The sequence below is a fragment of the Chlorocebus sabaeus genome, chromosome 26 (assembly GCF_047675955.1).
Source record: "Chlorocebus sabaeus isolate Y175 chromosome 26, mChlSab1.0.hap1, whole genome shotgun sequence".
NCBI lineage: Eukaryota > Metazoa > Chordata > Mammalia > Primates > Cercopithecidae > Chlorocebus > Chlorocebus sabaeus.
The window spans coordinates 12,409,333-12,424,603 of NC_132929.1; the positions used below are offsets into that span (position 1 = coordinate 12,409,333).

The 15,271-nt window shown below is 37.7% G+C and overlaps 1 protein-coding gene and 1 pseudogene across 3 annotated transcripts in view; both read left to right on the top strand.

Moving 5' to 3' along the window:
* The first annotated feature begins 871 nt into the window (after positions 1–871).
* CDIN1 (CDAN1 interacting nuclease 1) overlaps positions 872–15,271 on the top strand; it is a 227,003-nt gene continuing 212,603 nt past the window's right edge. Inside the window, exon 1 of one of the 3 annotated variants that reach the window (XM_008017111.3) lies at positions 872–1,216. In XM_008017111.3, coding sequence (XP_008015302.1) covers positions 1,116–1,216 — 101 coding nt within the window. In that variant the 5' untranslated portion in view covers positions 872–1,115. The remainder of the gene's footprint in view (positions 1,217–15,271) is intronic. The other 2 variants (XM_008017110.3, XM_038009811.2) reach the window with 2 other exon arrangements.
* The window catches only part of LOC103245877 (uncharacterized), a 35,067-nt pseudogene continuing 20,921 nt past the window's right edge, over positions 1,126–15,271 (top strand).

Consider the following 15,271-nt stretch of genomic DNA (forward strand, 5'->3'; position numbering starts at 1 on the left):
TTTTAAACCACTTACAGGTTCTCTAAAGTCTAAGCACCTTTGCTTTCATTTGCTTAACTTGTTGAAATCAGAAGAGAAACACAACACACGACCTTCTAAGAACCAAAGAAATTTCAGAAAAGAGATTACAGGAGGGACTGATATCCCAATAAATTGCTTTAGGAGAACTGAGATCCATTCATAATATATATGGAAAACAAAAAAAGATTGGCTCATTACTCCAAACATTTATTGAGCGCCTACTATTTTCTGAGAATTGGATTACAAAGACAATAAGATGTGATTTTAGTCCTTAAGCAGCTCACTGCAAGGAGTGAAAGTGACATTCTTTACTGCCAGCTGTTTGATGACGTCGGATTTGTTTCAAGTCTGCTTCTCAACAAGGACAAAACTGCCTTCCACGCGATGTAGAGAAGTTGTAGGACTTCCTCAACACAAGCTAAACTATGTTTACAGCGACCCTAGTGAGTCGCTCGACCCATGACAGACTTGGTGGAGTGAAGACGTGGTTTCTCGGCAGGCCGGTCTCCGAGGAGCGCTCAAACTGGCGCGTTAGGAAGTGTATTCAAATCGCGCGCTCCGGCAGGGGCTTTCGGGGGCTCACGCTGAAGGATCGCGGGGCACTCATGAGACCTGCCTCCTGGTCTGTGCGTCAGGCCGCCCTGGCTTCTAGTAATTGGGAGAGTACAAAGCATTCCTTGTTAATCCTTTGATCCCAGGTGGGCGATGCCTGGGATACCTATCTGCCAGCTGAAACTCTGGCGCGGCGCCTTTCCAAGGGTGGCTGCTACTTCCTGGTTGGTTTGCCCTTAACTGACATGGCGGCTAGCTGCCTTCGGCCGCACCCACTGCGGCTGCTCAGTAAGCCAAGCACGGGCACTCCGGTGTACAGCCCGCCCCCGCCGCGGAGGTGCCGGTGGAGCTTGAGACCGGGCGAGTGTCCGCCCCGCTTTTGCAGCTAGGGGTGTGTTTCAGGGGGGATTGGGGCAAACCGAGCAGGCGAGGACCCGGGCCTGTGCCGCTGTTTGCCTATCCCTCATCCCTCGGCACCAAGGCTACTCGAGCCCCTGGGTGTTTTTTCCTTGTTCCCGCCACCTCCTGGTCCCTGGCCCAACATGATACTGACCAAAGCTCAGTACGAGGAGATAGCCCAGTGCCTAGTGTCTGTGCCGCCCACCAGGCAGAGCCTGAGGAAGCTGAAGCAGAGGTTTCCCAGGTAAGTGTCCATCTCTCCCCTCTCACAGCCCTTTCCCTGCAGCAGCAGTGCCTGGGCCGCCCAGGCAGCGCTTAGGAACCACGTGTCACACATTAGTGGGGAGGAACTCTAGTGTCAGGCGTTAGGAGGCCAAGGTTGGCGAAAAAAGGTTTCTTCTTTCACTCGCCTTCCGCACAAAACTCTTAACGATGAGTTCATGGCAGCCTCCCAAGGCCTTGCAATTAAATTCAAGTCAACAGATATTTATAGAAGACGTGGTATGTGCTAGGTGATGGGTGCACATGGTAGGTGCTTCATAAATGACCAGAGGTTAACTGACAAATACTAGGAATGAATGATGGGTGGGAATATGAATTGTAGATTCGAAAGGAGGAAATGGAGAACCCTTTTCAATTGGCCACTGGAAACAAACAAGGGAGCATAGGGGTAAAGCGGCTTCATACTGTTTGACTGTGGCTTGTGTTGTTGACTGTGGAATTAAGTGACCTCAGGGGTTTTCAATCCAATCAGAGAGCAGGGTACCCCAGGGATTCCACTCTTGGGTCTTTGGCCATTTGAACAACCAGATCTGAAGTTTCTCCATATATATTATATAGACACACATTCCGGATGTATTTCATACTTCCGTCCTCCCCCAAACACTTCTTTTTTCAGCGATTTTAGAATTATCCAACTTTCTAAGAAAGGACTTTGGGAATGATACAGATTTCTAATTTTAATGAAGTGGAAACTGAGACCCAAACATTACATGAGGAACCAGTTGAGGGCAACCAGGTCACTGTATTTATGTTGTGTTAAAAAGCAGATAATTTTTTTTTAAACTTTTTTCCTAATGAAAAACCAAATCCAAACCTGTACCGTTTAGTTTTGTGGCGCTGAGCATGGTTATCCCTAATGGAGAGCTTCCCCATCCTTGACGTATTCAGCCCCCAAGCAAACATCACCACAGAAGTAATTTCTTGAGGAAAGAGAGGTTATTGGATAATACGTATTAAAGTACAAATTGAAGCATAAGTTTGAGTTCTGTTATGACTTCACTTTTTGAAGGACTTGGTTTTCCTAGTCTGTAAAATGAAGGAGTCTCTTTCCAATATTATCCAGATTTGATTTAGGGCAATATTTATCCGTTTATAGCTTTTAGTATTTTATCAGACTTGCTAAGAAGGAACAAAATTGACATATAATTTAATTTTCTGTCATTAACTCTTGCCAGTTCTGCACATGAACAGTGAAGTGAGTAAAGACTAGTCAGCCAAGGGAATAGGTAGATTTTTCTGGGCAGTTTTAAGAGAAAGCATACATTTTGATATTCTCCTCTCACTATGTGTGCAATCACTTGCAATTTTGCTTTTCTTTCTCTTCCTCTCCGTCTTTTTCTCTTTTTCTTTCTTTTCTCCAGCAAATAGCTTGTCTACATAATAAGTAAGTGTCTGTTACTTTATCAACACTTATGAAAGGTTCTCTTCCTGTGGGACACCATGCTGTCTGGCGTATTCTCTTATGCTCTTTTCTTTCTTATTCATGATATACTCAAATCTTTTTCACTTCTCCCAAATGCCATACAGGGAATAAATAACTAACTCTCCTTCCACAGGAAAGTTTATTTAGAGAGAGCTGAACTACTAATCCACAAAAGAAGGGATTAAAGAGCTATTTAGGGGTGGGTGTGGTGGCTCACACCTGTAATCCCAGTGCTTTGGGAGGCCAAGACGGGAGGATCGCTTGAGGCCAGGAGTTCAAGATCAGACTGGGCAACATAGCAAAACCCTGTCTCTAATAAAAATCCAGAAAAGTAGCTGGGTGTGGTGGCATGTGCCTTTAGACCCAGACACTCAGCTACTGCAGAGGCCGAGATGGGTGAATCACCATATCAAGGTGATTGTTACCTTACTATATGATAATCCATTGGCCTATTTTGAACTTTGAATGGATCTTTTACCCACGCCTGATTTGTTATCATGCATTATTCCTTTGTAAAATGTTGCTTATGAGTTATGCAGATCTTCCAAATGTTGTCACCTTTCATTGTACAATATCAAAAAATTACATTTGTTAATATCATCTCTAGGAGTCTGTAAGATTTGAAGCTGTCAAGCTTGTGGTGATGGATATGAGCATTCCAGTATGTGAATTTTCCCTTGAAATCTCAAATTTTATCATTAACAACAAATGCTATCAGTTGTTTTCCTTGAAATGACAGGCTCACGTTGTTTATTTTTGAGAAAATGTCTGCCAGATACTTAAATCTGAATAATTGTACTTGGTTATCATTCATTCAAGTAAAAATGGTGTTCCGTAGAAAAAGTAGCTAGTTCAGCTCTCAAACAATCATACAAGTGCTTTCCTGGGAGTCAACCATCATACTTTGATAAGAAGTATATGTGCTTTGTATTTACTCCAGTCATACAGAATGTTAAAAGGTTGTGTATTCAAGGGTTGAGATTTAGTGCAATTAATAAGTGAATAAACTTAAGTGAAAGTCTTTTTTTTTTTTTTTTCCTGCACATGTGTGGCAGTAAATACAGTGACTACTAGTACAGTTATGGTGCCTTGATTGGTGCCTTGATTTATGCTCAGGAGCTGGCAGTTTTACCCACCATCGTTTTTGTACCATAAGTCCAAATGTGAATATAGAGCAAAAGGCAAATAATGTCTTGCTATTTTTATAAAAAGAGTGGTTTGACCCTGGAGACCTGTGAGAGGGTCTCAGGGACTCTAAGTCCACAGCGATACTTTGACAATCAATAGCTAATTCAAATCAAAGGATAATTATGTTTTCAAGGGTTTTGATGTATATTGACAAATTTAAAAAAATTGTACTAGTCTTTTTACTAGCAGAGCATGGGAGTGTCTGTCTCTGCAACTTTTCCAGTATGGAGGGGAGTCATTATTTAATCTTTAATATGTTCAATCAAGAATGACATCTTGTTAGCATTTTAAAAATTATTATAGATTGTACCTGTTTGCAAATTTTTTTGACCATTTAATTTTCTTTTGAAATACCCTATTTGGTATCCTTTGCCTAATTTTCTGTTGGCATGTTTGTTGTTATTGTTTATTGATTTATTACTTATTGATCTGCATATGTTCAGGACGTTGGTCCTATATATGCCATATTTGTTGCATATATTTTCTGAGTTGTTTGATTTTAAATGTTGTTCTGCTTTGGATGTGGTTAACTTTTCAATGTATGCTTTTTTTTTTCTGACATTTTTGCCTTTATACTTCGGAAGTTCTTTTCTATCCTAATATATGAAAGAAAAAAATATTTCACCTAAATTTTCTTTTAGGTGCTTTATGGCTTTGTTTTTTATTCTGAATTTTTAAATCTTTCTGGCTGAAATTTAGTTTAGTAAATGCTGAGAGGTGAAGATGTAGCTTAATTTTTTCTCCAGCTTAATTTTTCCTCTTACTCTGAATTCTGGGATAGCCTCACTTCTTCATGGCTTGTTTTCACTGAAGTTACAAAATTATGTCTTTTCAAGTCCCTGTGTTTTACTTGCTCACAGAATCCTTCACTTTAAAATGAAGGAGTAGGATTTAGTGATCTGTGCTATCTTACAACTCCAAAGTTCACCCTCATTCTGTTCTGTTCGTTTCTACAGTTTTACCGTACAGTAAGTCATCATTTAATGTCTTCAGTGGGGCTTTGGAGACTGCAACTTTAAGTGAAACAATGTATAATGAGAGCAATTTTACCATATGCTAATTGTTATAAACAAGAATTAAGTTCCTATAGCATCTTTCTGGTCATAATACTTCTAAATAAAGACTCAAAACACATCTAATATTAAACACTGAAATTAACGTGAGCTTAAACAAGATAATTATTCACCCAATTTTTGGTGAATCAGTGAGTGATGGTGATCATAGTGGTGGTGGGTTAAATCTGAGAGTATGTCTTTGCAAAGTGAAATTTGTGAGAAGCACCTCTTACCACCATGTGTTCAAAAGCAAACAATAGCCTGTTCAACAGAGCGAGACCCTGTCTCTACAAAAAAATTTAAAAATTAGCCAGCTGTGGTGGCACATGCCTGTAGTCCCAGCAGCTCAGGATGCTGAGGTGAGAAGATTGCTTAAGCCTGGGAGTTTGAGGCTGCAGTGAGTTAGGAACGTGCCACTGCAGTCCAGCCTGAGCCATAGGAGTTAGACCCTGTCTCTAAAAACAAAACACAAAAAGCAAATAATAACAAATGTGGTGAGCTTGCTGAGCACTTGTATACCGCATCTTTATTGTCATTTGTATGTATGATTATCATAGATTTATGAATTTTTGTTTTACTGTAATTTGTATTCATGCATTTATTCACTTATTCATTCATTTATTTACCAACCCGCTTATTCCAGTTTAGGATTGTGAGTGGCCTCTGGCAGCTCAGGCTGCAAGGTGTGAAGCCATCCCAGCATGGGACACACTCACACACACTCCCATACTCACACTGGGACCGTTTAGACATCCTAGTTCTGCTCACACGTACGTCACTGAGATGCGGAAGGAAAGCAGGGTACTGGGAGAAAGTTCACGCAGACGTCAGGAGCACGTGCAAACTCCACACAGACGGTGGCCCCACCTAGGAATCATTTTTTAAAAATTCTCATCAACTTTATAACAAAATAATGTTATTTGAACACTTTCTGTAATGGGCCCTTTGGTACCTAAAACATAGGATATACTGCATTTGAGTACTTGCTGAGGACACATTTATTGATTGACATTTTCTAATCTTTCTTGTGGACATTCTTAGAAGCCCCTAGTCCAATCAGCTGTTACTTATAAGGTTATATTTTACATTATAATTTCCTGGCCAAGCACTCCATATATATTTGATTATATGTTACTTTTGGGAGATTTTTTTGGGATAATTTTAAACTTACAGAAAAGTTGCAGAAATATGACAGAGAATTCTCATATACCCTTCACCCAGCTTCCCTTAATGTTAACGTTACCATGGTATGATTGTCAAAATCAGTAAGTTAATTTTAATGCAATATTGTTAATCTATAGACACATTTTTTGAACTTTGCTTTTTTTTTCACTGATGTCCCTTTTCTAGGATCACACATTGGATTTAATTGTAATGTCTTAAGTCATTTCCAGTCTGTGACAATTTCTTACTATTTCTTTGTCTTTTGTGATTTTGACACTTTGGAAGCGTACTGGTGAATTTTATAGAATGTCCTTTCATTTGTGTTTGATATTTATTTTCTCATTATTAGACTGAGGGTAAACACTTTTGGCAAGAGTACCTTGGAAGTGATGGTGTGGCCTACTTAGTGCGTTACATCAGGGTCTGGGACTTCATATGTCTTATTATTGGAGACATTAACGTTATTCACTTGATTAAGGTGGTGTCTGCCTTGATTTGTACTCAGAAGCTGGTAGTTCTGATGTTACTATTATTATTATTTTTAAAATTCTGAAGCTCTTTAATAGCTTTATAATCAACAAATAAAACTAACAGTGTTTTATGATAGGAAAATAATTTTGCGACATATGACATTGGCATTGCTTCATAAGGACAAGAAGAAAAATTGAAAATGTACAGTAGAACTAGTATGTTTCACTATAGTCTTACATATGTGTTACTTGAGAGTGGAAATATAGCCATAAGTTGCAAACTTGCACTATGACTCACGAAACAGGCTCCACCTGACCAAGCTACAATTACTGACTAAACCTGAACTCTTTTATCACGAGCTTGTTAAGCCTCATGTGCTCAACCCATACTCATAAACTCTGTTCCAGAAACTGCCTAGTTGACAAAGTCTGACCAATATCTAGTAGGACCACCTCATGACTAGTTCCAGCTCCTAGAATCTTCTAGTACCTCGTCCCTAATTCTTCATTTTGAGACACTCCACAGTTTCCTTGGTGTGGGATTACCTTTGAGTTTTTTTTTTTCTCTTAATTATTACAACTGCACTGTAAAGTTACTATTTTTCCTTTTAATAAATGCCGTGTGGGGATATACTTTGAGACTATGCAGATTTCTTGTTTCTCATCACCCTTTTTCCCATTCATTTTGGCATCCATTGACTTTTTCTTGAAGCAGTTATTACTGGTGTTTGCCTAATGGTGATTCTCTATTTCTCTCACCAGAATATTCATTTAACCAGTGTCAGCCACTGCCGCCATTTTATGTGAAACGATCTGCCCTACAATTAGCTGATGATTTTCATTGGTATTTAGAGTTTTTCACCACTTATTAGCATGTGGTCTATAATAGTGTGCTCACTATGTTTGTGGCACTATTTGGGTATTAAAACAGCAACAACAAACAGCAACAGCAATAACAACAAAATAGCCAGGTGCCTGTAGTTCTAGTTATTCAGGAGGCTGAGATGTGAGGATCACTTGAGCTCAGGGTTTTGAAGTTATAGTGCATTGTAATTGTGACTGTGAATAGCCACTATACTCCAGCATGGGCAACATAGCAGGTCCCCATTTCTGAAAACAAAATAAAACAAAACAAAATAGATAAGGTAATGTAGTGACTAATTTTGGATAGCTTGGAGTCTAAGGAAACTAATGTGAGACACATCCAATAGCTATAGAATATTAGAAGCCAAAGGATTGGTTGAATAGTTCAGATATGGTTAAGTAGCGTTCTTAGGATTACAATACGTAGGATATACCTTGTTGTGAATTATTTTGCTAGTAGACCAAGCCCTCTGGCACAAGTTTTAATTTTTCCTTGAGTTCCATTACCATATATTAGTTATTTAGTGGCTGTACTAATGAATCGTAAATCAAACTCTTGGTACCATCAATTGCTAAACAGATAGATGTCTGTATTATTTTGATGTATCTTTGCCCTTAGAGATTCTGGCTTAGGTTTTTCTAATGGTGTTTTCCACATTTTGAGGCATGGTTTTTTTTTTTATCATCTCTCTTGGCCCATGTCTCCTGCTGTCTTCCCACTCTTAGATCCTGACACAGGCAACCATTCACTCATATGAGGTGCTTCAAATTCCTATTCCTAGTAAAATCTCAAAAGTAATAGGTAAAAACTTGTCTGGCTGGTCATCCTGTGCTTAAACCAATGTACTTAGTCATCTTCTTGAAATCCTCACCTCTCTCTCTTTACCAGAAAACGAGTTAAAACTGGCCCTGTGGTGTATTGTGCTGTGTACATTGTGGAACTTAGTGGTTCTTGGTGGTGAACTTAGGAGTCCAATCTGACAAGGAGTGGAGTAGCTAACAAAACTTGCTTGGGACAAGCACAACAGTTTTACTTGGCTCTTCCACTTATTTAGGTGGCTTGGTTTAATTGGTGTGCCATTGGTTATGGTTGTCTTTTTTGAACAATCCCTCCCACCCCCAATACCTGATACATTTTAAGATGCCTCCTTTTTCCAGAGGGAGTCTTGTATTCCATTCTTCTAGCTTCCTATTAACAGTTTGTTCTGAGAAATGACTTGGCTCTGTCTCTTTTTGTCTGAGTCACAGTTGTCTCATCTGTAAAAGGAGAGGTGAAGTCCGACGGCTAGGAAGTGGAGGAAGCAGGATATCATACACAAGTAGAGTCAGGCTCCAGAATCTCATTCTCACTCTGTTGTCTCTTCTTGTTCAGTTCCTTGAGGCTGTGGTGAGGGTGAAGTGAAATAAGGCATGTAAAACAGCACACAGTGTAGAGCTCTCTGTAAGTTTTTAATGAAAGGTAAATATGAATTTTGGTAGAAGGTAGCTGATGTACAGTAGAAGAAATGTCTGAGTAGTAACCTTTTGAAACATAAAACATAGTTTTGCTTTGAGACAAAGGGCAATAGATTTACAGAAAATGAAAATGTGTATATGGAACAGTTGTATGGCTGAACACATAAGATTTGATTATCAGTTGAATATTGTATAGTTAACAGAAACTTGCTTTAAGTATTTCACAGTGATATATAATGGCACTTAAAAAAACCTTTTAAACCTAGATTCACTGATTTTTAAGAATGAGGGAGCATTACAATGCATAATTAATACTGTAGGGCTTGGTGTACTTGAAATACTATTCCTATTGGCCTTGTTTCTCTCAATTGAAATGAAAGTTGATTCTCAGTTTGTGGTCAATTTTCTACGCTTCTCATAATGTTGTGGTGGACCTGAGTTCCAGAATAATAAGTAAGAATAGCTCAGAAAGCGAGAGAAAGGCTTTTATCGAACTGGAAATTCTACTGATGGTTTTGCCATAGAAATAGAATTAATTTACATGATCTTTAAAATTAATATTCATATACCCAGGAAAGATATCTAGGGTTATTTCTGTATTGATCATTGGACTAGGTAGGAATGTCTAAGAAAAGAGTATGATTATTTCATGTGTTTTCTTTAGTAATCTTTTAAAAATTTTTTCTCTCTGTATTTTTTTACTTTGTTGCTACATCGTAGCTTAGCTTTAAAGATTCTTCTGAAAGGTTATTATGTTAGTATATGACCCCTTTAATTTCTAAAAGAAGCGTTGAGCTTTTATTAGATATTTGTGCATCTTTGGATTGTGTAGCTGAGAAAGGGATATGAGCTTGAATTCTTCGCAAAGGAGTAGTTGAAGAAAGTCTCAGATAATGTTATTCTGAGAAGAAGCCACATGCTATAATTATATTTCTTATTAATTTTGGGGGAAATTTTCATGTGATTAGAGTATTGGCTTCATTTTAAAAATCTATATTCAGGCATCAAACTTTAGTTTACTAAGTAATAACCCTTACCAGAATGATTGCTTGTGCAATAAGAAGAAATTATATACTTGTCTAGGGAAAACAAAAAGGTTCAATAGAAGTATAGGTTAATAATATTTTTTTAAACTTTTGACAAAGTTTACTGAATTTGCCATTGTTTTTATTACACATTTTGTATAGTTTTGCTGTATTGGTTGAATTTTCCTTAGAAACAAAATAATCAATATATATTTTACTAGATTAAATCTGAAAAGTGACCTTAATGTATGAAGTCATGCGCTGGCATAAAGATCATATAGAATATAGGTAAAGAGTAAATGTTTCTTTATTTTCAATTGTCTTTTTATTGAAGGGAGATGTTTTCAAATGTATACTTGAAGATACGTTTCTCTTTTCTCCATTCTGCTGTCAAGTTGCTTAAACAGTGAGCTGTATACACAGTGAAGGCATTTAAGCAGCTAGGGTGAAACTCCTAACTGAATGACAGTTCTCCATTTCTTAGGGGAACAGAACACAGCTAGATCCTGGATTGTTTGGTCCATGGGTTTGAAGCTAGAGTAGACCAATCTGTGACCCACGTATGAAAGATGGTACATGCTGATCACTAATCCAACCCTGTTCTAGCCACTTTGAGGAACTAATACCTGCTTCACCTTTTCTTTCCTCTCTTCCCATCCCTACCCTTTCATGAAACATATAGTGAAGAGTCAGTAGTCCTTCCTCGTAAGCCAAAGCTTCTTTCATGCCAAGGAACAGCGACATGTCTTGTCATTTTCAAGTTACGTCTCTTGGCTGAAGGGTGATCTTTTCTATTCATTCTGGCTTCCTGACAGCAAGTAAAAGTTTGTTTTTTTTTTAACCTACTGTGGTGTTCAAACTGTGACCTCATAAATAGCTGGGATCTCATTGCGATAACGAGGGCTCTGCAGTTTTTCATCCAAAGTAAAATGTTAAATTTTCTCAGGACCTATTTCTTTTATGTGTTTGAAATACTAAGATTCAGTTGCTAAAAAATGTTTAAAGCTATTATACTTAAAGCAATAACTTCAAAACTATGAGAATAAATATTTTGAAACAAAGCAATTCAAGTAGAGGAAAAAAGTAAGGTAGATTCATATCTCTTAATATAGCTGTTCAATTAAATACATAAGTACTGGGTCTTTCCCTGACCAAACACCGGCCCCTGCTAATTGAGGCAATTCTGTGTGAAGCCCAGTCTTTTTCTGAGGTTGTCCTGGGAGTAGTAGTCATATCGAAGACTAAGACTTAAAATACCTGGTATATCATCACTGCCCCCCTCCCCCAACATATATTTATTTTTAATTATTTTTCAGTCACTGTTAATTAAGACTTGTCATTTATTCCAGGAACAAAAATGGATGAGACATAAACTCTGAACTTGTGTTTATTCTATTATATGAAATAGGAGGCATAGCAGATGTTGATATTTACAAGGTTCATCATTTAAGACTATTGAAAATCCCCAAGTTTGCAGTTAGCACTATATAGGATGGGAAAGGTCTACTCAACTTTGGGATGCTGGTGTTGGCTAAACTCACTTACCAGCAAACTGACTTGTACATCCTCAGCTCAGCCTAGTATGAATGATCCAGATTTACACTCAGCACATTTATGAATCAGTGTCTGTCATAGATATTTATGATAATTCTCCAGTAGAACTTTGTTTCATCTAGGCATGTTTTAGGATGAATAGAGACGCAGGGTGGAGATTTTGTGGTTGGACATTCATGCCTGTAACACACCTTATCTTCCCATGATTCTGTAGCTTATGATGTGGTGTGTATAGGACTCTTGTAAGTGGCTTCTTTTGTGGTTGAGATCTGGGAGGTGAAGAGTCATTTGAATGTATCTTCTACATTTACACATGAAGGTAGGCACTTTTAAAAAAAAATATTGTTTCTGTCTACAGTTCTCTCAAGCTGATATCCTTTACTTAAGGTGTATTACACTGCTATTTGTTTTTGCTGATAGTATTGGTAGGGAAAGCTAATAAAATTTGAAATTAACTTGCACTTCGAGCCCCATTTAGCTAAGGTGGTAAATGGACTGGGAATATGAGGCAGACTCTTCCTTGTATAATGTTAAAAAGTCCACAGACTCTTCCAACCTGTATGTAACAAATAGCTATTTCCTAATGTATAAAGTTAAAATTATCTAGATTCTCATTTTCTGAGGACAACTAAAATGTATAAAGATAAAAATACATTTAACCTCAAGTTTATAACATGTTCAATTTTTTATTTGCATGTTGGTGGGCGCATTTGGAACTCTCTACATGCAGATCATAAAAGCTGCTCGGGAGGGACCTGCATACCTCTCTTATTATTCAGATTCAGTGACTTATAAAGCATGCCAGTGTTGGGTCGAGATCGCAATTAGAGATAATTTGGTCAAATCTGTTAATGTTGCAGATGCAGAAACTGAGGGAGGAGTCCTACCCAGTGATTTGACCAGAGTTCCACATCTGGATGCAAAACTGTCCATTCATGCTTTTAAATTAGAGATCACAGACTCCCATCCCTCTAGGGGACAGGCAAGTATCAATAACAAGTGAATAAATGCAGCTGACCTGGTTGGGATTGCAGCTAGGCGAAAGTACAGTTGTGTGTACCGACAAGGCAGTGGCCACTTTATGCCAGCCATCCAGTGCCATGCAGAATGTGGGCCTGGTGCTGCCAGGCCTTCTACTCTTTAGAAAGCAGCTCTAGATCTGATTTTTTTTTTTTTTTTTTAAGAAAAAATAAAATATCCTGAGTTTTAAATGTTGTCAATTTGTTTGAATTTTTAAAGCATTGTGTGGGCCAACATTTTCCTGGCCAAACAGAACAAGTCTGTGGGCTGAATTTGGCCTACAGCCAATGGATGCTGGTGCTCTTTCCAGCTCGTGAGAGCTGATTGTGAGCATCTTTTCCAGCCTCTACAAACCGCGACCTCATATTGGTAGCTTAAAATTCATCCACAGTGGGAGTGTTTACACCACAGAAATTGGCAAATGGTACAACCAGGGCTTCCCCCTTCTCCAGCCCCACCACCTCTCACTACCAAAGGCAGTTGTTAAACCTCACACACCACTGCATTCTGTCGCTAGTCTGAGACTTTTGTACATTATGGCTCCAAGGGTTGTCTTTTATGGAAGTTTTTAATTTGTTCTGATTTTTGTAGCCTTTTTTCTGAAAGAGACTCACACTACTACCGTGTGTAACTCATTCATTCTTACAAGATTTTTGTGATTGTTGGGCTTTCTCCTTATTTTTCCCTTACCGTAGCTAGCATGGGAACTAGAATTCTAGTCTTAGGCCTTAGGAGTACCTAGTATATTGTAAGTATTATGGTACATTCATAATGGACATTTGATTGAACTTGCCTAAAGAATGCTGCTTGAATTTTTTTTTTTTAAAAGCCATGTATACATGTCTCATTTAGAAAAATGAGTCCCTTTTAAAATTGATAAATTAGCTAAGTTTAGGGACATTACCGTGATTCTTTACTTTCTTTACGAATTTAGAAATGCTCTAGTGGTACACCCGAGGATTTATCATGTCAGAAATTATTTTTAGAAAAATTCAAGCTCAGATGTTACATTTTCATTTGGCAGTTATTCCAATAAAAAAAAAAAAACAGAGGGAAGATACCTAATTGGTAAGTTTCTTCACTTTTTGGTGCCTTAGAGTCCTCATTTATAAAATGGAATTGTTCTGAATTTGAAGTAAGATAGTACATGCAAAATGATTAGCATGGTTCCTGATACTACACTGGTTGCTGCTGCTGTTATATTATTGGTACCATTACTTATTCATGGTTGCTTGTTGCAGTGGTATTTATGGATATGATAGTTAGACTCAGAATATTAGAACTGAAAATATTTTGCCTAAAACCACCCCCTTCCATGTATTTTCTTGTCTACTTGTTTTTTTCAAATGCAACCACTCATATCTGGAAGCTCTTTCACTTTTTTGTCTCAACTTGGTAAGAAGGGGTTTATGCATTTATGACCGATATTTGAGTGAGTACCAGTTTTAGACTCAGGGTTCTGCTCTGTCAGGAAGTGGCTTGACTCCAATAAATATGTAAGTTCAGGTGTAAGTCTTCCAGGGCATGGAGATTTTATAGGACGCCCTAGATCATCACATCAGTGTGAACACTGATTTTAGTGTTCAATATAGGTATTAATCACATTTGAAGAATGAGAGTTTTTAAAATGATCTTGAAGCCATTCATCATAACTAATATACTGATTATGAAAAGTCCTTGTGGTAAACATAAAGGAGTTGCATAAACGCTTTAAAGATAATAGATTGATTATTCCTTAAGGCTTTGGGTTTTACTAATTACGATGTATTCTAGAATGGTGCCCTCAAATCTTTCCTTTGATTTATCTTATTTTTGCAGTTCTGCTGATCACATAATTGTAATAGTAATGAATTGGGCAAGACAGTAATTTTTCTCCTTTAGTTTTCATTGTGTCATAGAGCCTATGTTCCTCTAGGTTCTAGATCAAAGAGAGGGTTTCAGGTTTAGACCTACTTCAGTTAAACTGCTTAGGCCAGATTTGAATAAAAGTATTAAAACAAGTGAGATGTTTTTGCATTAAAGAAAAAAACACTTAAAAATTTCATTGACGCTTTGAAAAAAGTTACCTATTCCCAAAGACTATGGAAGCAAAAACATAATTATGCTATAGATTGTATTTTAGGGACAATTATTTGCCATATAACTATTCTGAAGCATGGAAACAAGACTTGGTTAGTTTTATTTCCTCTGTTAGAGGTGTGTAAGGAGTCTAGATTTGGTTCAGAGTCATGAAAAATATTTTATTCATGTGATAGCTTTTTGGACGATTGTATTCTGCACTGTATTACAATGGCACAATAAATTGCTGAATATACTGTCTGCTGAATATGACTTTACCATGAAAAATTTGATGCATGGAGAAGGAAAGGTTGGAATATATCAACCTTTTCTGACAAGGGACTTTGAATTTTGACCTAATACAGATGACCTTTGTGCGCGATAAAAATGAGCTTAATCTTGAGGTTAAGGTTGAGGTGAATGGCAGGACAGTGTGGTGGAACTTTCACTGGCTGGAGGTGTATTGGTGCCTATGTGGCTATTGGCTAAATGGGAGTCTGGCACTTAAAACAATTTTTTCTTTTTAGCATTTCAAGAAGCTTATTTATAGCAGTTGTTTGGCTCTTTAATACCACCCCATTTCCTCAAAGCTCAGCTTTCTGTTTAGTTGTGGTAAGTTCATCTGTTTTTATGAAGTTTACTGTTTCTGAGTAAAGGGTATGACTGTGCTCTTATTTATTTTCTGTTCCGTAGATAAGCTATAGAGAAAAAATGTTCTTATGGCTTATGGAAAAGACAACT